Genomic DNA, 24,881 nt, shown 5'->3' with positions numbered 1-24,881 from the left:
GTCAGTGACAGCAAGTCATGGCATGGCCCACTGGAAACAACTAAACACTCCTTTTCTATCCAATGCCAGGCTGCTGGGAAGAGTTTCTAGAATTCCAGAGCTGTTTGTCTAAGAGGGAATCCTGCCTCTACTCAGAGACATTGCTCTATGTCCCTCCAAATAGATACCAGTGAGAAACTTAAGAAGGGTTCAAGCAAATGGTCTCTCTTTTTAATGGCCTTTATGTTATTATTTTTTTTAAATAAATAAGACATCAAATAGATTATAATAAACAGGAATATATTTTTCCCCTTCAACTCTGGACTTATAATTCTTATATCCTTTCACACTAGCCTGCTGATTAATTAATATTTTTTAATTTCCCTTTTTTTTTCTTGTTGTGTACCATCGAATCAGATCCAACTGGTGCAGGAGGAGATTGCCTTCCTTCTATAGCGGAGCATCTGGTGGATTTGAACCATGCTCCTTGGGGATTGCAATGCAGCTTATTGACACTAGGCCACCAGAGCTCCTTTCTCATGAATTACTTTTGCATGCTACAATCTGAGAAATCTAACCCTATTATGTCTTTAGCTCTGTGAAAGCCTGTTGATGGAGATTACAGTTAATCCATTGATCTGAGGATTGGCACCCAACTGAAATGTTTCCATCCCTCTAACAGCTATGTTAACAAGTAATAGAAATGGGTCTGTAATATCCCTAGGGAACTCTGGTGTCTTTGTGGTAAGGAGCTGTGTTGCCAACCCAGAGGCATGGGGTTTGAATCCCCCAGCTGCTCCATGGGACAGAGATGGGCAATTTCCTCCTGTGCAATTAACTGCCTCTGAAAACCTGCTGGAGGGTCAACTATGAGTTGGTTCCACCTCCCTGGTACATAACTACAATACCCCTACTTCAGAACAGAGACAGAGTGGAAGATGCAGGGAATTAGGAGAGAAATAAAGTGGTAGCACTGCAAATCCAAAAGCCAAGCCACTCTAGTGCTTCAACTTTACAGCTTCATAAACACAACAGAGGACCCTCAAGGAGTCAGTTCTGGCTTAACAACAGTGGAAGTGGGAGAAACAAGAGTGTGGTGAGACAGAAGAATGCAAGAAAATAAACTCAAAGCCTATTTGATGATTTTTCTAGGAGTAAGTGCCTTCTGATACAAAAGGAGGCAAACACCAACTGAGGTCCTAGGGAAGATTCCATTTCAAAAGTAAATTTAGGTATTCATGCTCACTACGTACATACCTTTCATTTACTGTTGTGTGTTCACATTGCTGCATATCTGAACACATGTATGTATAAACTGGCAGCATTACTGCTGATGCTTTGTGAATAGCAAGCATCTTCTATCAAGTCGAAGTTACTGTTGAATATGCGTAACTCAGCATGCTTTACGATTCCCATCTGCTTGGGCTGCTTTCAGACACCATGGCGTCTGTCAGCCCAGGGAGGATAAAGATGCTCCAGTCTGATATACAATTGGCTCATGCTTCCTTAATGGAAACAGATTCAGAAAGCTCGTCAGTGATTGAATAAATGCACTTGCATTAACAGACGAGGATGTTTACAAATACTGCATTTGAGTGTTTTGGAACGAATGAAAATGATCCTTTCATTCATGTGCGTGAAAGCAGTTAGTACGTAAAAGGAACCAAAAAAAAAGTTTCAGGAGTAATCTAGTAAGATCACTGCATTGTTGTAGATGTCAGCCTCCCATGTTCACATATTCCCAGAAGTCTTTCTGGTAAGAAATGTGTTGCTAGGATTGCTTCTGTGTGGAAAACCACTTGTTGTTATTGCTAGTTGCTGTCAAGCTGACTCCATCCAACTCATGGCAGTTCCATGTACAACAGACTGAGACACTGCCTTGTTCCGAGTCACTCATGATTATTAGCTCATTGGAATCTATTGGGCAATACTTTTTTAATTAATTTTAGTGAACATTTACAGAGATTTTGGATTTCCATTCATTCATTGTTGTACTTTACTCCCCACCCCCTACACCCCCAGTTCGTTCTTCTCTTTGAAAAGTAGAAGAAAAATTCCTTCATTGATATACAATCACCCCGCATCCCCCCACCCCCACCCCCACCCTGAGTATACTCTACTCTGCAACCTTCATTCTAGACTCTTATGATAATCATAATACCTATAATATATAGCTTTAGAACTGTTCCCTCCCTCATCTGTTTCAATGCACTACACATAATTTATCCAGTTTTTCTCATTCTTACCTATTGGGCAATATTTTGTTGTGATCTACAGGGCTCATTATCAGAAGTAAATTTCCAGGCCTTTCTTCCTAGTCTTTCTTTTCTAGTCTTCCTAGAACCTTTCCAGTATGGTGACCCTGCTGGTAGTATTTCAACCAGTGGTGACATAGCTGCCAACATCAGTGAGACAAGCTCTCAAATGAGAGGCTAATAGGGTATTCAGTGGAATGTTATTGCCAAAAAAAGGATGCTCATCAATAACGCTACATACATTGTTATCAGAGGTGAAAAATAATACAGAACAATGCATTTTGGCAAAGCAGATGAGGTAGTATATAAAATGTTGGACTGGGAAGCACCATTGCTATTTGGAAGATGGAGTATAAAGTAATGGAAATAGAATGATGCTCTTTGTGGAGAATATGAAAAGATGTTGTTGTTATGTGCCATCGAGTTGCCCGAAACTCACAGGGACCCTATGCACAATAGCTCTGAACCCTACCTTATCCTGAACCAGTCTCACTTACTCTTACACACCTACCCCCATTACCCCAGTTACCATGTCAATCCATCTCATCTGAGGTCTTTTTTCTCCTGTGCTGTCCTTCCATCCTCCCAAGCATGATGTCCTTCTCCAAGGACTGGTCCCTTCTGGCCACAAGCCCAAAGTATGTGAGATGGAGCTTCAAAATCCTTGCCTCTAAGGAGAATCATCGTAAATGTCACTAGAGTTTAGCATGATGGGATTGCCAATTGCTCCAAGGAAGCAATTAATCTAGTTGGGATTTCCCATCCTGCCCAAACTGGAAGGCTAGCAGCAGCCTCAGTTGGGAAGGAGAAGATACGTTTGCCCAGCAGAGATGGAAACTCCTACCATCGCCAATCTTCTGGACATAATCTAAATTCTGCAGGGAGGCAGAGGTGTGAATTGGAAGGACAAGTGGATTTTTAAAATGTCACATAAGATGAAAACACTGAGATGTACATAAGGATAAAGGAATTGGGCTGCCAACCCAAAGGCATTTAATTAGGATCCACCAGTTGCCCTGCATGAGATGACAATCTCAAGAAGCTGCACTGCAATCCCAGAGATATGCGGTTCGAATCCACCAGATGCTCTGCTGGAGAAGGAGGGACCATCTCCTCCTGTACCAGTCAGATCTGATTTGACGGCACACAAACAAAAAAAAATTAATAAAATAAAATAGGGAAAAAAAAGATGACAATCTCCTTTTAGGGGATTTACTGTCTCTAAAAACCTGCTGTAGGATTACTATGAGTCGGTTCCAACTCAATGGTACATAATAACCACAACACAGTAAATGTTATAGTATACACAATTCTGCAAAAACAGTAAGAACAAACATTGGTAAGTTATGACGTTGGTAGGCATGTAAGCATCGGAGGGCATATGGGCATACATGTGCATGTACATATAATTGCTGGTGCATATATACATATATATGTTTACATGCTGCATTTACATTTGTATGTATAACAGAATCCACAGGGGGTACAATTATAGAAACCTTCGACCTCTCAAACCTACTGCCATTGAGTCGATTCTGACTCATGGGGACCCTTCATCCAGTTTCTGAAGCTGTACTTTCTTAACAAGAAGTGACTGCCGAATAACTGGATGAGATGCGTGAACTGGAGGAAATGTGTGGATTCTTCTGGTCTGATGAATCCTGGGAACTTGACTGATTTTAGAGGTGCATATGGCATTTGAGAACAGGTAACAGCTTGGAAAGTGAAAGTGTTTTTCCTTCATTGCACTAACCATTCTTAGTCTCCCTCCCACTCCAACAGCATATTAAAGAGAGTTGGGGTGGTGGTGGAGGGATTGTATAACAATGAAAGAATTTTTCTTTTACTTTTCAAAGAGAAGAACGATCTGGAGAGGAGCGGTGGGCAAGGAGAAAAGTACAACAATGAATGGAAATCCAAAATCTCTGTAAATTTTCATTAAAATTAATAATAATAGTACATTTTTTTTTTTAAAAAAAAGAGTCAGCAATGAGGATGATAGAAGAAGCGAGTCTGCACTTACTACTCCCACCCCTCTGGGGAAGACATTTTTCTCTTGCAGCCTCATGAGCCACTTCTATGCAATTCTGTTGGCCCGCTGGCCTCTTATGACTTCTTCTTCTTGTTATGTGCTGTTGAGTCAACTCTGACTCATAGTGACCCTAGATACAACAGCTCTGAACCCTGCTCTATCTTCAGCCAATTTCATTGTCTCTGTCACGTCTACCCCACTCACTGATACAATCCATCTAATTCAGGGTCTGTCTCTCTTTCACTGTCCTTCCACCCAAGAACAACATCCCTCTCTAAGAATTGGTCCCTCCTTGCAACACTCCCAAAGTGATCAGACAGAACTTCAAAATCCTTGCCTCCAAAGAGCAGCCTGGTTTCACCCTCTTCAGGACATACCTGCTTGTTCTCTCGGCAGTCGATAGTATGTTCAATACTCTTCTCCAGCACCACAACTCAAAGGCATCAATTTTTCTTCTATCATCCTTAGTCATTGTTCATCTCTCTGATACATAGCAAGTAATTGTGAAGACCATGGCCTGGATCAGACGAAATCATTAAGTGAGGAGTCTCTCAGCTTTCCTGCATTGTAGACAGAACCTCTCCCATGAGCACCATGTTATAGGGGTTGTTCTGGTGGTGTAGTTGGTAGGGGGCTTCCCTGTTAACCCAAAGGCTGTACCTATCTTATGGCTTGGATCCACCAGCACTTCTTGGGAAAAAGATGGACAATTTCCTCCCATATGACTTACTGCTGTAGAAACCCAAAAGGTCAGCTATGAGTTGGTGCTAAGCTGCTGGCAATGAGTGAGTGAATGGTAAAAATGTTAAGAATTATTTACTGCACTGCAATCCCAGAGGTGTGCAGTTCGAATCCACCAGATGCTCTGCTGGAGAAGGAGGAGCAATCTCCTCCTGTAGCAGTCAGATCTGATTTGATGGTACACACACACACACACACAAATAATAAAATAAAATAAATAAAACATCAACTACTCAGCTTTTTTTTTTAAAAAAAGAATTATTTACACACACATATACAACTTACACACATCTCAATGCTGTTGAGTCAATTCCAACATATATAACTCCCTAGCATGTAACTGGTGGAAGAGCAACTTGTCTTTCTCCAGTGGAGGGACTAATGGATTTGAACTGCTGACTTTTCTGTTAACAGCACAATGCTTAATCTACTATGGTCACCAGCACTCCTAAGAACCATAAATCACTCAACCTGCAAACACAGAAAGACGCTATTGCAGCAACAGAAAAGACTAGAGACAAAGGCAGGATTAGAAGCCAGAATGAATTTCAAATATAGGCAGAGCACAGACTTCCATTCTTGAAAGTAGATGTTCAGAATCAGTCCATTCCAACGTGCCTGATTTCTTTCTTTCCCCACCCCACGTCCCATATTGCCCAATGGGGAGCTCTGGTGGTGTACTCCATAGGGGGTGAGGCTGCTGAACCAAAGGCCATGCCCCTCAAGCCACCACATCTCCTTCAGTGCGATTTACAACCTTGGAAATCCAATAAAGGGCGTCAGCTATGAAACAAAGAGACAGATATGAGAGACAGATTGCTTAATACAAAAGCTAAAAAGGAAGGAAAGCAGCTTGGGAATACTTGACTGAGGAGAGAGATCTGAGAAGTTATGGTGTGGTAAACATGTACTATACTTACATTTTGGGCTACTATGTCACACAAGCCAATTATAGGAACTGTCCTTAGAGAAGGGCATCATGCTCAGAAGGGTAGAGGGACAGCACAGAAGAGGAAGACCCTGGATGAGATGGGTTGACACAGTAACTGGGGAAATGGAGATAGGGGTGTTGGAGTCAGTGAGACTGGCTCAGGACAGGGCAGGCTTCAGAGCTGCTGTACATAGGGTCACTATGGGTCGCAGGAGACTCGACAACACATAACAATTCCTAAATCTGATCACCACCAGTGTAGACAATTGTCTTGAGCTCCAAATCCCCAAATACTAGCCTGATATCTCCTCTCAAATGCCTCATTTTTGTTTGTATGGTGGAGTCAGAACCGACTCATATCCTACACACCTCCAACAAATTGTAAATGGGCTTTAAATTACATGGGAAGAGATTGTCCATATTTCTACCATGGAGGAGCTGGTGGATTTGAACTACTTGCCTTTGGGTTGGCAGTGCAACTACTTACCACTAAGCCACCAGAGCTCCCCTAATTTCTCACAGTAAAGTCACAGCTGCCGCACCTCTGGGTATACTCATAGGGCTCCTTTGCCTTTAGGCTTCAGGTGGGGTTTGGTCAGCTGCAGGAATCAGCAGGAGATTCATGTGGGAGAAGAGACTGGAGACTTACCTTTGAGAAGCCAAGGTGCAGTAATCGGGTACTACACTTATATTTGAGGCCACCATGTCTCTCTTTGCGTCCTTGCTGGATGGCAGACAACGGCTGTTTTCCTTCATCTAACCCACGGCTCCTGGGAGGCAGCTCTCTGCTACAGCTCTAGGTTTTGTTGGGTCCCATCGACTGCTCCCTCTTCTTGCCCCTTCCAAGCTTAGAAGAGTTAGCAGCTTCCTTCTTTTGCTCATCTTGGTGTGCTTCGTTATCATTTCCTCACTTCCCATTTCCTTTCTAAGTAAAACAATGTCAAAGTCATACCCACAGCTGAACCTCCAGTGGGTTCTCAGCGGCTGTACATCACCCAGGAGGAGACTGCTCATCTATCTTCCTAAGATCAGCTGGTGGATTTGAACTGCCTGCTTTCAGATTGCCAGCACAACTCTTTATCCACTCTTTACCCACTGGGCTACCAGCCCTCTACTCTTGGTTAAAAGGGAAGAAATATATGATTGAATGAATGAAGGCACTTCTAATAGAATCACTGTCCCACATCCTTCTCTAAAGGACCTGACAGTTGTGAGTAGCAAAACAAAGCAAAATATCATGCTGATAACCAGTCTGAGTGGGGGTAGAGGTGAGGGTCTAGATTTGGTAGGGTCTTTGTGGACAAGGGCAATCCCAACTGTGATTTAGAATACTGGGGAAAGCCTTGTTATACCTGCTTCCCCATTTTTAAGTTAAGATTAGAATAGACACCCCTAGTGAACATCCCATGGACTGCCAAGAGAACAAACAGATATGTCTTGGAGGTGATGCAGCCAGAGTGTTCTTGGGAGGCAAGAATGATGAGGCTTTGCCTCACATACTTTGGGCATGTTGCTACGAGATGCTGTTGGTGCTGTTCCTTGGAGAAGGACATGATGCCAGGAAGGGTGAAGGGTCAGCCAGGGAGAAGAAGACCCTCAACCAGGTGGACTGACACGGTGACTGCTGAAATGGGCTCTTGTGTGTCAGGAAGTGTGAGAATGTCACAGGACAGAACTAGGGTCAGATCTTTTGTTCTTACGGTTGTTATGAGTCATGCTCGACTCGACGGCATCTGACAACAACAACAAGAAGTGGCCTTTTCATCTCAGATACTGCAGTAGTTGTTAAGTGCCATGAAGCGGACTACTACTCATACTGACCCGATGAAAAACAGATGAGCACGCCGTTTTATCCTGCACCATCATGACCATCTCCACCTTGTTCAAGCCCATTGTTGTGGTCACTGTGCTGAAGGATGTGATCTCACCAACCGCAGTGGACTTCTGTAGACATTGCCTACCCGATACTTAGTCCTCTTTTTAGTAAGAGACCCTTTTCCTTCCATCAGTTCATGCAGTCAGATGATTCTACTCTTGGCTTCAAGGGGGAGAAGGGAAGAGTACGCTAGGAACCAGGGAGTCCATGACCCCTGGATGGCATGATAGTTCAGGAGCGGGCACCTTGTCCTAGCCTCGATAATTCTCCATTCACCGTAGGCAGGATGTTAAGGTTAGGAATGGGCACATGACGTAGGTGGTGCAGAGAGTCTATTTTGAGTCTGTTGGGGAAAAGAGTATTTCTACCAGAGTTGCAAAAAAAGAGGCAGGTAGACTATTATTTGGGGACATTTATCAGCCAATTTGCCACCACTAAAGAAGAACCTGCTTGATAAGAGAGAAAGTTAACCCTGAAAAGAACAGACCCTGTGTGTGGAGATAACAGGACTGAGTGCTGCTGACATTTGAGGCCTGGAAGGCTGCTGTCCAAGGGCCAATAAAATCCCATTCCCTATCCATTCATCTTCCTTAAGGTAGTTTGGGCTATAGTTCTTAGCACTTGAGACCAAAGAAATCTTGACCAGTAGAGAAACTCTATTGTCCTTTAAATTTTAAGAGGTAAGAGACAAAAGGCCACATATTGTATATGTACATTATCTGTTGTGAAGTGTCTACAAATGGGCACATCCATGTTGTTGTGTTGTCATGTGCTACCAAGTCACCTGAGACTCATAGTGACCCTAAGTACAACAGCACTAAACCCTGCTCTATCCTTTGCTAATCTTATTGTCTCTGACACATCTATCCCATCTCATTGAAGGTCTTCCTCTCCTGCGCTGTCCCTCCACCCTCCCAAGCATGATGTCCCTCTCCAAGGACTGGTCCCTCCTTGCAACATGTCCAAAGTATGTCAGGCAAAGCTTCAGAATCCTTGCCTCCAAGGAGCAGCCCGGTTTAACCCTCTCCAGGATAAACCTATTTCTTTTCTTAGCAGTCCATGGTATATTCAATACTCTTTTCCAGCACCACAGCTCAAAGGCATCAATTCTTCTTTCATCCCTAGTCATTGATGAATAGTCACTGATGCATAGCAAGTGACTGCAAAGACCATGGCATGTATCAAGCGCACCTTAGTCTCCAGACTGACATCATTGCTCTTCAGTACTTTACAGAAGTCCCTAACAGCAGACTTTCCCATCACAATATGTCTTTTAATTTCCTGGCTCTGGTGCCAAGAGTGTTGATTGTGGAGCCAAGCAAACTAAAGCTGTGAACAATCTCAAGCTCTTCACCATCTATGGAAAGAAAATATTCATTCATTGTGACTGCTAAGGGCTAACAGAGAGGGGAATGGTGAGCATATGAACAGACACTGGCTTCCTTTTGAGGTGATAATCCTAGAATATTTTCATCACCCCATAAAGGAAGCCATTGCTTCTTTGTATGCTCACCATTGCCCTCTCTCTTAGCCCTCAACAGTCACAAGGAATGATTTTTTTTTAAAGTGAACTGAGAGGCAGGTAGGGAGGAAAATGTGCAACAATGAATAAATGAATGAATGAAAATCCAACTTCCTCTGTAAATTTTCATTAAATTCACAATTTTAAAAAATTCTGAAATGAGACCATGGTGAGCATTGTCCAGTCTTGTGTACTACAGTAAAACCTGTGGGAGCCAGAAACTGTAAGCAGAATCCTGGGCAAGAGAAGGGAAAAGCAAATATTTGCTACAAATGAGGGACAGAAAACTGGTAGGACAGCATTAGGGACAGAAAACTTTAGGGGCTTGGAAAAACAAGACAGTCTTCCTGAGTTCTGACTCTCATAAGAATCAAACAAATTAAAAAACAAAACAAATTAAAAGTCACAAGATTTTTAGGTTTTTAAAAATTATTATTAATTTTAATGAAAGTTTACAGAGACTTAGGATTTCCATTCATTCATTGTTGCACTTTTCTCCCTGTGCACCCCTCCCTCCAAGTTTACTCTTCTCCTTGAAAAGTAACAGAAAAATTCTTTGATTGTTATACAATCCCTCCCCCTAAGTCCACTCCACTATGCAGCCTTCATTCTGGACTCCTGTCATGACAATAATACCTAATCACATATGCCTTTTAAACAGTTCTCTCCCTCTTTTGTTTCAATGCAGTATACATAACTTTTCTCAGTCTCCCCTCAACCTTGATGTCAGTCCTATTTTACAACGGTGACATTATGCAGTATTTGTCCTTTTGTGACTGAGATATTTCACTCAGCATAATCTCTTCCAGGGTCACCCATTTTATATTTCATGAGTTCCTTGTTTTTCAATGCAGCATAGTATTCCATTGTGTGAATATATTACAGCTTCTCTATCCATTTGTTTGTTGATGAGCACTTAGGTTGTTTCCAATTCTTTGCTATTGTGAACAAAGCCACAATAAACATGGGTGTGCATATATCTGCTTGGGTGCCGGTTATGATCTCTTTGGGGTATATTCCCAGTAGTGGAATTGCTGGGTCAAATGGTATTTCTATTTCCAACTTTTTCACTAAACGCCATACTGCCTATACTGCCTTCCATAGTGGTTGCACCATTTTACACTCCCACCAACAGTGAATAAGGGTTCCAGTTTGTTGACAACCTCACCAGCATTTGTTGCTTGCTGTTCTGTTAAATTTTGCTAATCTTACTGTGGTGAGATGATATCTCATAGTTGTTTTGATTTGCATCTCTCTTAGAGCTAGGAATTTTGAGCACTTCTTCATGTGTTTGTGTGCTATCTGCATGTTTTATTTGGTGAAGTGTCTGTTCATATCCTGTGCCCATAATTCAATTGGGTTGTTTACCTTTATCTTGTTGTGGTGAAAAGTGTGTTACAGTGTACAAACTATTGTTGCAATTTAAAAAAAAATTAATCGTGAATGGCAATAATAATAACAAAGAAAAGAAGTGTGCAGATGAGAGAACTGTATGGATGTTATTTTTGTGTAAACCCAAAACTGCCCTAAAAGTTCAATTCTATTTATAAAGGAAAAAGAGTGGATGGTCATATTCAATCTTCATCACTTTTCTTGCCTTGAAGAGTAGAAATTATTATAGCAAATACATCAGAATTGAAAAATGCTTTATTTCAGGGAAACACAAAAGGTAGTGAAACACAAGCAAAAGGAACTCCCTACAACCTGGCATAACAGAGGAACTCGGCACCTAATTTTGCTTCCCAACTACAAACATAAATGAGGGTCTCAAAACTCAACATAAGGCGTGAAAAACACAGAAGAAGAGCTCACTGGGTGCCATGCTCCCTGGATTGATTGAGAAATGATGAGGTGACCAGTGACATTACCCCTTAAACGCCAGCATCCATCTCAACACATGCTTTCTTTGCTTTATTTACCAGATGACCAGGATTCATAAACGAGTTTGGCTGCAACTGTGTCCTCCACTGCCATGCCTGTACGGAACAGAAATTTGGTTCACTCTTTTGTTAGGAGTAGGTATTCCTGAAATAACCCAAGCCCGTTAACTGGTATCTTCCTAAGATGCTGTCCAGGCTGTCAAGGGCAGACTGCCAAGCGGAAGTCCATCCTTTGTGGGGCATATGCGTATAATAAACAACTCAGATGGTTATGTGGCTTTTCCACAGATGTTGTCACTGCTAGATACCATCATGTCAAGTACGACTCATAGCGACCTTATGATAGATTGAAACTCTGCCCTATCCTGACTTCCTCAAATTCCTGTCCTCTTCAAATCAATAGATGAGAAAGAGGCAACAAAGAGCCATCAAGATATATTTTCTCTTAGTCTCCAAAGCTCAAAATATTCATTCTGTAATCCTGTAGAGAATAGAGATCTCTGCTTTAGAGAATTTCTTACAATTTTATACTGATTTATTTACAAAGTTTGAATATATTGTTTTTCACAAAAGGTCCTTCCCATTTCCTTCACACACCCCCACTCATCGAATTGTGCAACCCTACGATTAATATACCCGCATTCTCACCCCTCTGCTTCCACCTCTCCCCCAAATCCTCATATCCATTCTACAAAAATGATATATACAGTATTTGTCCTTGTGGTACTGAGTTAGTTCACTCAGCATAATGCTCTCCAGTCTCTCCCAAGTTAGGTAGTAACTCATAAAATCACTGTTCCTGTGTGCTGTGTAGTAGTATTCCATTGTATGAATGTACCATAACTTTGGAGAATTTTTTTATCTCCTGCAAAAGGCCCATTTCTCTACAGCTCCTTGTCTTCTATCATTTTATTCCATCCCCCCTCTTATCTTCTACGTAGTTTCATTCAGACCTACGTCAAGATAGGCAGACCTAAGTCACCTAGGGAGCTCTGGTGGCTTAATGGTAAGGAAATGATGCGAAAGTATGAGGTTCGAATTCACCAGCTGCTCCACAGGAGAAAGGTGAGAAGTCTCCTCCAGTGTAATTTACTGCCTCTAAAAACCTGCTGGAGGGTCAGCTATGGGTCAGTTCCAACTCAATGGTACACAACAACAACAACAAGAAGTAAAAATAATTGACTGCTGACATTTGCTATATGCAAATATTTTATATGAACATCTCAATGCTCATGGCAACCCAAGCAAAGTTTCATGAAGAAACCATGACTCAGAGAGGGTAGGTCATTTGCTAAATGACACTTGTGCTGTGAGAAGGGAATCCAACCCAGGACTGGCCAGTTACAGAGTTCACCAGCTGAGTTACGACCTTAAATATGTAAATAATTGCCCCAGCAGCCAGCTTCACAATGATTCATGGAAAGAGCCTGGTGATTCATTCCTCTTCTCAGTGCTGGCTACATTTTGGACGAGGGAGTAGTGGTTCTTACCCAAAGACTTGAACACCGTGGTCTTCTCACACTGGGCTGGCTTCACGCCCTTCACCACTTCTCCCAGCTCAGCAAAGATCTCTGCCTGTGAAACAAACACACACACTGACCTTGACCTAGACCATGACAGTGAAGTCTGCTGGGGACCAGCTTCTGAAGCCAGCCAGGTTGTCCTTGAACCGGATAAGGAAGAACATTGCTTTTTGTTTTGTTTTGTTTTAAATACCCTCCATTTTGAACCAGATTAAATCAGGGAGAATGCTTCTTCCTGAAGTCCTGTTTGGGGTCACAGCTGCCTTTTTAAGATTATGAATACAGAGATCCAAGTTTGTGTTTACAGAAATTTCCCAACAAGTCACTGTGGGAGGAAATTGGCAGGTTCTTACTTGAACATTCATCTTAGCTGTTCCTTTCTTGGTTCTATGCTCTGATTTTAAAAAATGAAAGTCAGCAGATGGTCAACCATGGTGACACTGTGCTGGTCACACTAAGAAGGCTTCTAGCCTACAAAAGGATCCCATATCCCAACTCCCCTGCCCTCTGGGACAGCCCCACCCAGGCAAAGGGGAGAGGAAAGCAAATACTGTCAACCACCATAATAAGGGTCATGTGACTACAGAGGGAAATGAAAAAGGAACTGGAGAGGATCAAGGTCTGGGGCGGGCCAAAGTGGAGAAGAAATGAATGAAACTGTAGGATCGATGTGAGGCTGGCCAGGGTAGCAACCCCCCCAGCCCCAGGAGAAGACACTCACCCCTGACAACAAAACATCCCCCGACTCCTTTAGGGCGGCCTCCCGGGAGTCCACATACAGCACCGCCTGTTTCATGAGCTCATCATCCAGTTCTCTCCAGTCGGGTCTGCTGGCTCCAATGGCTGTGAGACAAGGAAGCAGACCATGAGCCTACAAGCAGCCCCAAGGGATACAGAAGGTGCCCAACCCGCCTATACTGATGAATAATAATCATACTGACCATTCTTTCCTTTCTATTTCCTATTCCACTTCAATCTTTATATTTTGTTAGATATCTGCCATCTGTGGGATGTTTTACACAAGGACGCTCTGGTTGGCACAGTCTGTAGGGAGTTATGCTAATTTAAAGGCCCCTGGTTCAAATCCACCACCAGCTGCTCCATGGGAGAAAGACGGGCAATCTCCTCCCATGCGATTTACAATCTCTGAAAACCTGCTGGAGGATCAAGTAGGAGTCAGCTCTGATTTGATGGCAAGGAATCTGTTCATCTGTTTTTCTTTTTTTTTCATTTGATGCATTGTCAAATTGGATCCAACTAGCACAGGAGGAGTTTGCCCCTCCTTCTGCAGTGGAGCATCTGGTGGATTCAAACCACACACCTTTGGGATTGCAGTGCAACTTCTTGCCACTAGGCCACCAGAGCTCCCTAAGGAGTCTGTTTTTCAACATTTAAATCCTTATAAAAGTGCACTTCAATAGCCGCTTCCCACTTTACAGAGGAGGAGATGGAGGCTCATGGACGCGAAGCACTTGCTAAGGTTCCAAGTTTGTGGGAGCATCATTCTTTCTCTCTTCTCCCACTTAGCTAGAGCAATGGCTTACTTGCAAACGCCCTGAAATAAATCCGTCTTGGAGCTTACTCACACTGCACATTCCTCTACCTTCTGTCTGCTTGCTCTTCAGCAGTTTCTCATTCTCAGCTCCTTCTCTCTTAAGACAAAAGAGTCCAGTGTCTGAGTGACAAAGAAGCCCCACTCCAGGGCTGAATCCATCCTGACCCCATGCTGCAGAGCCTGAGACCCTCACAAAGGGTCCAAGGGATGCTGCCAGGGTACCAGGACATGGGCCACTGCTGAAGTGACAACCACAGGTCTGAAGGAACCAGGCAGCAAGAGGAATGAGCACAGCGAGTCAGGGACGAGACAGGGAAGGGAGGCAAGGAAGGAACAATGCCAGCCATTCTAGAGAGGATGGTCATTGTTCAAGCCCAGTAATTATTGCCATGTGGGAATGCAGGATCACTGCTATCGGATACTCCTTCTCTCCTTTTTTTTAAGGGAAACAGGAAATCAATTTGCATGTTTTTCAATTTTTTAAAACACACTGTAACCCAAAGAAAACACATCTGCTAGCCCACACCAGCCAGTCTTTGGAAACTGCTAGCGAGCCTTCCCCACATACATGCAGCCTGTGGACGTCTTCTCACCCTGCTCTGCAGTTTCTCTTGACTTGTTCCCTCTCCCACTTTTCTCCGTTGCTCTGATTTCCAAAGAGAGCTTTTAAAAAAATGACCGTCTGGCAGGCTGTTTGTATGGGCAGTTCTGTCGAGCAAAAGTACTAGCAATAAAGCTCGTAAGTAAGTTATATGCTGGTGGGAATGGCTTAGCTTCTCCCCTTCAGGTCAGCCCTTCTTGCTGCACTGTTTCTCTTGAGACAGTCTTTGCTGCTGAGCTGGCAAGTTGACAAAGGGTCATGTGAGGCCAGCGGGGTGGACAGGATGGGCCAGGTGGGAAGAGGAGGTGCAAGGTGCACAGTGCGTGCTTGCTTTGCTCTCAGGAGGACTAGAATGGAGCTCTGGTGGCCTAGTGCATAAGGAGGTTCACTGCTAACCCAAAGGTACACGGTTTAAATTCACCAGCTGTTCCATGGGAGAATAACGGGCAATCTCTCTTCATGTCACTTACAGCCTCTGAAAATCCACTGAAGGTTCAGGTATGAGTCAGTGCCAACTCAACAGCATATAGCAACAACCACAGACTGGATCAGTCTCTGGGTGGTGTAAACAGGTAAGCAGTTTGCCTCCTAACTGAAAGGTTGGTGGTTCAAGTCCACCTAAAAGCTAGCTGGAAGAAAGATCTGGCAATCTACTCTTGAAAAATCAGCCAATGTTACACAGTATTTGTCCTTTAGTGACTGAGATATTTCACTTAGCATGTCTTCAATGTCAACCATGTTGTGTATTGTTTTATGAGTTCACTATTTTCAGTGCTGCATAGTATTCCATTGTGTGAATATACCATAGTTTTTCTATTCATTCATTTGTTGATGGGCACTTAGATTGCTTCTATCTCTCTGATATTGTAAACAATGAAGAAATAAGCATGAGTGTGCATATATCTGTTTGGGTGGCAGCCCTGATTTCTTTAGGGTATATTCCTAGTAGGGGAATTGCTGGGTCAAATGGTATAAAACAGGACTTATATGTTCGTTGGGGGGAAATTTAGAAAAGAGAGGATAAATAATGAACACTGCATTGGAACAGATGAAGGAAAGAACTGTTTAAAAGGAATATATGATTAGGCATTATTTGTATAACAACAGTCCAGAATAAGAGGTACTTGCCATAGTGGACTAGGGGAAGGTGGTGAGAGAAGAAATTATGCAACAATGAATGACTATTATTTTTTAAAAGTTGAGTGGGTGGGGGTAGGGAGGAAAATGTGCAATAATGAATGAATTAATGAAAATCCTACTTTTCTGTAAATTTTTGTTAAAATCACAATGTTGTTGTTAAGCGCTATAGAGTTGTAGATGATTCTTAGTGACCCTGTGAACAAAAGACCTGAACACTTGTATAACTTTCATCATGTCTCTAAGTTCATAGAGTTTCCGGAGGCAAACTGTTTTGGAAGCTGCTTCCAAGCTTGTTTTAATCGGGGAGCTCCACCACACACTGTTCACCAAGGGTAGCCATTATTGCATTTAACACATCAGTGTCACAGGGTTTAGCATCGTAGTAACCACGAGTTACCTCTGTACAGCAAATGGACAGACCGGTGCTATACAACTTAGAAGAATGTTTGACCAAAAACAACACCAGGCCTGAGGGCTGCAGATTAAAATCACCCACCTTTGGCTTCATAGGGTAACATTAAAATCACAATAAAAAGGAAAACAACCAGCCATTGTAAAACCCATGGAGCTTAGTTCTCTTCTGACACAGAACCGAGTCAAAGACAAGGGGTAGAATAAGTTGGAAGACTAGTGATAACAGCAGCTGGGAGGAAGCTGGGATTTGGCCGGTTTTCAGCAATGGTATAAATTAAAATCTGTCTTTGTTGTTAAGTGCCATCGAGTCGACTAAGGCTCATAGCGACCCTATGAACACTGGATCTGAAGCCTGCCCTACCTTGTGCCATCCTCATCATCTCTGCCACATTAGAGTTCTTGGTTATAATCGTTATGTCACTCCATCTCGTTGAGAGGCTTCCCCTCCTTTGCTGACCCTCCACCCTTCCGAGCATGAAGTCTTTTTCCAAGGACTGGCTTCTCCCAATGACATGCCATAAGTATGTGAGAAGAAGCTTTACCAAGCTTCCCTCTAAAATCTCTCTGTAGTGTTCCCATGTGTCAGCTGCACTTGTAACTCTGAGTGTATAAACCAATTTTATCCCTGAGCCACGGAAATAGAACAGACGCCTCTACTCAAAAATTAATCAGCCCTTCTTGATGAGAGATGCAAAGCGTGAGAGAGATTCCATCCATGTGTGTACCACAGAGTTGGACCCTACCCATGGTGGGTTTTCAGAGGCAGTTATTTGCATGCTAGGGGATTGCCCCTCCTTCTCCCACATGAGTCCATCCATGTGAAGGAGGGTCCCTGTTGCTGGCTTTGAAGCTGGAAGGTCCAGTGGTAAGGGATGTGGGTGGCCTCTAGTAGCTGGGAGTTGTAGCTGTCATGCACTGTCAAGTCGGAAGTGACCCACAGCTGATGCTCCAGCTGGTTTTCAGAGGCAGTCAACTGCATGGGAAGAGCAGGCCCATCCTTCTCCCACAGAGCAGCTGGTAGATTAGAACCCTGTGCCTTTGGGATTGCTGCACAGTTTCTTACCAATGGGACGCTATCCTACAGCTCTGAGAAACCTAATCCGGCCAATGTTCTATATGCTTATGTGAGCTTGGAGGACTCTGAGATCTAGATAAGATCACCACCAGACAAAACCTTGATTTCATCCTGTTAGACCATAAACTGAGGACCCGGCTAAGCCTTGCCTGGAAATCCTGAACCATACAGACAATGAGGTGATGAATGTGCCACCTTAAACTGAAAGAACAATAAAAACAATTTGGCCCATAGATTATGTAGTAATTCTCCCCAGGAACCCATTTCACCAAGAAGCTCCCTTTGATTGCTCAGTTCGTTCTAGAGATGGTCTCACTGTCCACCAAGCCAGCCCGATCCACCAAACAAATGCATTTACCAGGTCTCCCGCACAGAGACTCCTGCACTCGGCTGCTGTCCGAAAGGCTGCAGGTTTACGATGCAGAAGAAATGCCTGGTTATCTACTTCCAAAATACTCATCATTGAAAACCTTCAAGATTTGGAAGAAAGGGCTGGTGATCTAGTTTTAAAATACTAACCCGTGAGAACCTTACAGAGCAGAGCTCTGCTCCGACCACATAGGGCTACCAGGAGCTGCAATCAACTTGACACTAACTGCTGCCTCAGTTTCCTCACATATGAAATAAGGGTTGTGATAATGCTAACTCCTACAGAAATGGGTGGTTGTGTGGATTAGATAAGAGATACTAAGAGTTTATAAAAGCACTTGGCGATAAGAAATATTGGATATAGACTATCCTTACTAAGTGAAGATCTTTTGAGGTCCAAGATACTCTTACTTTGAGGATTCTCCCCTCTCTTATCCTATCTTTTAGTAAAGAGTATCCAAATGTCATATTATATGTCTTTTTACTATAATTTTAAGAAAAGTTTTCTAGTTCTAATTTTTGTTAAGAACAAATTTCTTTATTTCCCTTGTTGGTGTTGTGTACTGTACAGATGACTCTCCAGTGGGTTTTCAGTGGCAGTTATTTGCATGGGAGGAGACTGCCTATCTTTCTCCCACAGAGCAACCGGTAGCCTCGAACCGCATGCCTTCGGGACTGCAGCGCAGCTTCTTGGCACTTTTGTCATATTTAAGAATTGAATTGTAGTTGACTATTTAGTATAAGAGGACGCTCTGATGGCTTAGTACATGGGGAGTTGCGCTGCTAATCCAAAGGCCATGCTCTTCCGGCAGTTCAAACCCACCAGCAGCTCCATGAGAAAAAGATGGTCAGTTCTCCCGTGAGGTTTATAGCTTTGTGGAAGCGCAGTGGAGTGTCCGTTAGGATCTGACTTAACAGCAATGGGAGAGAGGTTTATCATAATTTTTCTTTTGGTAAATCCTTAACTAAACATTAAATTCAGGTTTTTAAAGGCTTTTCCCCCCACATTTTGAAGCCAGTATTGTTTTTGCAGCTGTTGTTGTTGTTATGTGCCGTTGAGTTGCCTGCGACTCATAGTGACCCTATGTATAACAGCCCTAAACCCTGCTCTATCCCTTGCCAATCTTATTGTCTTTCACACCCCCCCCCATGACCCCAGGAACTGAATCAATCCATCTCATCGAGGGTCTTCCTCTTCTGTGCTATCCCTCTATCCTCTCAAGCATGACATCCTTCTCCAAGGACGGGTCTCTCCTTGCAACATGTCCAAAGTATGTCAGACGAAGCTTCAGAATCCTTGACTCCAAGGAGCAACAAGGTTCACCCTTTCCAGGACGAACCTGTTTGTTTTCTTAGCAGTCCATGGTATATTCAATACTCTTCTCCAACACTACAGCTCAAAGGCATCAATTCTCCTTCTATTTGAGGCTGTATACAAGCCCATATTGTTGTTGTGTGCTATGGAGACTAAAAGTGACTCTGTGTGACAGGCTGTCTCTATGGGAATAGAGGACTCTATGGGAATTAGGACTTTTGTCCCGTGCAGTGGCTGGTGGGTTTGAACTACCAACCTTAGCAGCTGAGTGCTTAACAACTGCACTGCCTTTCATGTTTCCATGCGCCCTTGAAAAGCCTGGCTATTCTTGGCCATGAATCTAACAGCTCATGCAGCCCTTAATCCCAGCTGAGAAAGTCTGCCCACACCTTGCCCCTGGCTCAGGAAGCCAGTCTACTTACCATTGATATGAGCCCCCTGCTTCACCCACTGACCAAATAAAATGGGCTCTGTTGCCAGGGTGACCGTGATGATCACATCTGCTCCTGTGACAGCCTCCTGGACGGATGAACAGACCCGGACTGCACCTTGCACAGTGTTTGCAAACTTCTCTGCATTTTCCTTTGTACGGTTCCATATCCTCACCTTTATTGGGGGAACAAGAGGGATGCTGAGGCCATCTGCTCCGGCTATTTATGCTACAGCAACACCAGGGTTGCCAAGTGAAAGCTGAACCCCTCTGGAACGGTATCTGTGGTTATCCAAATCATTCCCTTATGGAGAAGGGACATTTAATAACATTAATCTGGGCAGGTGCCTGGCTAAACCCAAATAACACCTGTTGTCGATACTGACTCAACAACCAAAATGTTGTTATGTGCTGTCGAGTTCATAGCAACGCTGTGAACAATAGCTCTGAACCCGGTCCTGTCCTGCGCCATCCGTGTAATATCTGACGTACTTGGCCATCCTTGTAATATCTGATATACTTGTGACTATTGCTGCAGTCGTCACATCAATCCATCTGGTTGAAGGTCTTGCCCACTTTCACTGACCCTTCATTTTTCCAAGCATGATGTCCCTCTCCAAGGAATAGTCTCTCTGAACAACATGCCCAAAGTATGTGAGATGAAGCTTTGTCATCTTTGCCTCTACGGAGCGGCACAAGTAAAACTATTTCCAGAAAGACCCTCAGTAAGATGGATTGACACAGTGACTGTAAAAATAGGCTTGTGCCTATCAAAGGTGAGGATGAAAGGGACGGGGCAAGGTTCACGTCTGTGACTTGTGGGTTTGTTACAAACTGTATTCAACCTGATGGCACCTAGCAACCACAGAGTTTCCAAGTTATAACCTTTCTGAAAGCACATTGTCACATCCTTCTCCCACAGAGCAGCTGGTGGGTTCAAACCACTGACTCTCAGTTAGCAGATGAGTGCTTTAACCATTTTGCTACCAAGGTTTCCATCTGGGTACTTTAAAGTGACACTTTTGCTACCACCTTCCCTGTAAGAGGAGGTTGGAAATGTTTCATTTCTAGACACACAGCCTGGCAGTTTAGTAGACAGCTTAATGATTAGCGAGGTAAGTTCTGGAACGAGGCAGGCTTGGAACAAATTCTTGCACTGCCACTTTCTGCCCCTGAAATTACATAACCTCACTCAGCCTCAGTTTGTACTTCTGTAGAATACTGATGACAACTGGGCAAAGTCAGTATCAAATTCATGCTTTCCATCTGAGTAAAGGAGTCATAGGGAACTCTGGTGGCGTAGCCCGCTGGGAGTTGTGGTGCTAACACATGGTATAGCAGCTTCTCTGTTTGAACCCACGAGAGGCTCCTCGGGAAGGAGACGGGCAACATTGTCCCATGTGACTTACAACCTCAGACTCAGATAGAAAATCAGCTATGAGTTAGCTCTGACTCAAAAGCAATGAGTTTTTAAGTAAAGTAGTCACAGCAGGTACAAGACTCATCAATAGGATTCTTTAGGGCAGAATTATGCATGGAATAATGTTATTTTTGGATGAAGTGGATTTCTGAGATATACGTAGGAAGTAAGAGATCAAAAATGTTTGTGCATGAATAGTGCAGCAGATAAAAAGACCAAGAGAGGGAGCTCCCCCTGGAATCCTGAAGGTCCAAGGGGATGGGCACTATTGTCATTAATTGACCAGAAGCTGTGGGCATTCTTAGATTGCTTCTTGTCTGGGGGTGGGGCGGGGTTTATCAGCCTTTCAACAGTTAAAAATGGGGATGAAAGAGATGTGAGCTCTGGTGGTCTAGTGGGTAAGGAGTTACACTGCTGAACCAAAGGCAAGTAGTTCAAATCCACCAGCTGCTCCTCAGGAGAAAGATGGGTACTCTCTTTCTGTGTAATTTACAGCTTCTGAAAACTCACTGGAGGGCCGGCTATCAGTCAATTTGGGCTTGATGACACATAAAAACAACAATGAAGAAAGGTAATAAACACAAAACTAAGTTCGCCAACCCAAGTCTGAATAATATCACACGCTCAGCCCTAAGGGAATGATTAACATGGTACCCTCCTTGATAGAAAGTTATAAAAATATTATGCAAAAATGAAACAATCTGGAAAATTAATGTTGACAAAACATTCAATGAAATGCTCGGATACATATCTAATATGTATATCTAATACGGTTAAAATGATATTTTAAAACCTAATGACTAAAATAGCTAAGGTCAGAAAATATCAACTGCTTATCTTTAAAATCAGAAAAAAGTAGATTTTTGTAAAATGTCATTTTCCTAAAAAAAATAAATAAATCCCAAAACAAACAAAAAAGTAAAATACCACGCCCTCTGCTGCCAAGTTAGTCGTGACTCATGGTGACACCCCCACACACACACTGGGTTTCTAAGGCTGAAAATCTTCACAGGAGCCAGGTCATCTTTCTCCTGGTGGGTTCAAACCACTGAACTTTCGGTTCACAATCTGACACATACTACACTACATTAGCTGGGCTCAGTATAGTGCATTTTTCATCAGAGAGATATATTATTTTTATCATTAAAATATTTTAAGTGCTTCCCATTCCTCTTCTATGAAAAAAAATAAATGGAACATGAAACACTTCCAGAAGAAAGTTTGGTGCATGACTGGGGAAAGGGAGGCCAATATCCCTTGGCCAATAACCCTTGGCCTACAAAGAAAGTGGAACTAAAGAATGCAGAAGTCTACTATTTCGTTTACATCTGCCACAGGGCCTTTGCATAGGTTCCTTTCTCTGCCTAGTCATGCTTGCCTCACTACCCCTCACAAGTAACATCCACTGTCCTTGAAGGCTCAGTTCAAATCTCCCTTCCTCAAGAAAAGCCTTCCCCAATCCTACAGACTCACTTAAGACCACATAGCGCTTTACAGCTTTCCTTCAAGGGACTTATTGGAGGCGTGATTTCATATGTACTGAAATAATCCATGAATTATCTTTGTGGAAGCAGATTGCCAGGTTGGGGTGAAACCATGGAGCACAAAACATTTGTACCACCCAGGGGCTGAATTCATAATCTTGAGTATCTACAGACTCATAGATTCTCTGAAGAGAATACCAGAAAGGGGTGTATGTGCTAGATACAATATCATCCTTTATTATTATTATTATTTATTGGTTTTATTTATAAAGTTCAAAGGGTGTATGTGGTAGATACAGTATCATTCTTTATTATTATTATTATTTTATAATGGTTTTATTTACAAAGTTCAAATACATTGATTTTCACACCAGATCTTTCCCATTTCCTTCACCCACCCACTTCCCCCATCCAATTGTGCATTCTTTAATCAATAGACTGGCTGTATCCTTGAACATGTCCTGTGGACTATGAAACCAGAAACAAGCCTTCCCTCCAACCCTTCTCCTCCTGGTTTGGATCCAACTCTCAACATAATAATTTAGGACCATGTTGTGTTTGAAGGATGAAAAGACCATTGATCCACTCCCTCCTCCCTGCCCCCCATACACCCTTGGACTCACCTCCTTAAAGGAGAACTGCTCTTTGAAGATCTCATAGTGGCTGGAGGCCTGGACTCCAGCCCCCAGGATGCATAAAACTTCACTGTTGGGGGGTTTCAAATACTATTGGCGAGAAGGTAGGAAAAGTGAAGGGAGACATTAGTGGCCAGATGAAAGGAGTAAAACAGTACCAAGAGCTCTGCAGCAGTAAGAGACCTATATCCTCTGTGGAGTGGAGAAGAAAGAATGGGAGGAGCTTAATTGAGCACTTAATATATCCCAATGCTTTGTCCTCACAGGGGGCTCTGGTGGCATAGTCTGCAGCAAGTTTTTCTACTAACCCAGAGGCCATGCCTCTCTGGTGGTTCGAATCCACCAGCAGCTCCACAGGAGAAAGATGAGCAATCCCATCCCATGTGATTTATAGCTTCAGAAACCCAATGGAGGGTTAACTAAGAGTCAGTTGTGACTTGAAGGCAATGACTTTGACTTAGCCTTATTATCTCATTGGGTTTAGAGAACAAGGACTCTATTATCTAGAGGGCTGTTGTCAGCTGCCATGATTTGTAGCAACTTCACACACAATGGATTGCAACATGAAACAGTGCCCAGTGCTGAGAACTCCCCATGACTGGTTGCAGACTGGACCACCGTGATCTGTAGAGGTTTCATTGGCTCTTTTTTTTTTTAAAAGCCAAATTCCAGGCCTTTCTTTCTAATCTTAGTTTAGAAGTTCCACTGAAGCATTCTAACAAAATGCAAGCCATTCCCTGACAGATAGGTAGCCGTGGTTTGAGGTGCATTAACTTGAAATTGAACCCTCGTCTCCTACGTGGGAGGTGAGGATTCTACCAATAAACCCGATTGTCCTCCCATAATACAATCAGTGGTGCATTTACTAATTTTCCACAAGTACGCATGTGATTAAAAATGTGTGTGTGAATCTGCTAGATTTTGCCTTTAAGCAAAGACTGGGGAAGTCTATGTATGCTTCTTTTGCATTCGCCACAGGGCCTTTGCACGGCTTCCCTTCTCTGCTGAGTCATGCTTTCTTTCCCCACTACCCCATCCAAGTAACATCTACTATCCTCTAAGTCTCAGTTCAATTCTCTCCTCCTCAAGAAAAGCCTTCCCTCATCCTGCGGACTTGCTTAAGATCACACAGCGCTTTACACCTTTCCTTCAATGGACGTACTGGGATTGTGATTTCTGGCTCAAGATGGCAGGGACCACGTCGATTTCGCTCACCATTCTGTCTCCCAGTGGGCACTGAGACCTTTGTTGAACGCATGCATACCAGGTAAACCCTGATAAATGTTGTAACCGTGAAAAACAGGACAAGAGTCCCACATAAAGTTATGTGAAACCAACATACAAAGAAGTGGCTGCGTCAACTGGACCCCAGATCATCCTATTCATCGTAGCCTCCTCCTTTCCAAATGCCAACAATGAAAGTGGTGGAAAGGAAACATTGCTCCCTCAGCAAGGAAGGAAGTAAAACAGATCTTTGTCTCTGATTGGAAACAGCCCAATATGTCTGAGCCCCCTGGGAACGAGGCTCTAAAGTTTCCTCCTAAACTCAGGAACATGAATGCAATCCTCTTGTCTAGAAGTGCGACAAAGCACAGTGCTAACCAAGAGCTGGGTCTAGAACAGTGTGCTTCCCAGAGCCAGCTGGGCATCAGAATCGAGCCAGGACTATGGGGGAAACACACACACTCCAACACACACACACAC

At 43.2% G+C, this 24,881-nt stretch overlaps 1 protein-coding gene across 1 annotated transcript in view; it reads right to left on the bottom strand.

Moving 5' to 3' along the window:
- Positions 1-11,247: 11,247 nt before the first annotated feature.
- Positions 11,248-24,881, bottom strand: part of CRYM (crystallin, mu) — a 20,515-nt gene continuing 6,881 nt past the window's right edge. Inside the window, exons 4-8 of the mRNA XM_006892645.1 lie at positions 23,166-23,267; positions 19,631-19,814; positions 13,461-13,582; positions 12,707-12,791; positions 11,248-11,312 (exon numbers count right to left, since the gene is read on the bottom strand). Of these exons, the coding sequence (XP_006892707.1) occupies positions 11,248-11,312; positions 12,707-12,791; positions 13,461-13,582; positions 19,631-19,814; positions 23,166-23,267 (558 nt within the window). The remainder of the gene's footprint in view (positions 11,313-12,706; positions 12,792-13,460; positions 13,583-19,630; positions 19,815-23,165; positions 23,268-24,881) is intronic.

The sequence above is a fragment of the Elephantulus edwardii genome, unplaced genomic scaffold, assembly GCF_000299155.1.
Source record: "Elephantulus edwardii isolate Elephantulus edwardi_28Jun2011 unplaced genomic scaffold, EleEdw1.0 scaffold00117, whole genome shotgun sequence".
Lineage (NCBI taxonomy): Eukaryota > Metazoa > Chordata > Mammalia > Macroscelidea > Macroscelididae > Elephantulus > Elephantulus edwardii.
The sequence above is the reverse complement of the archived record's forward strand: the minus strand, read 5'-3'. Positions and strand labels throughout refer to the sequence as shown.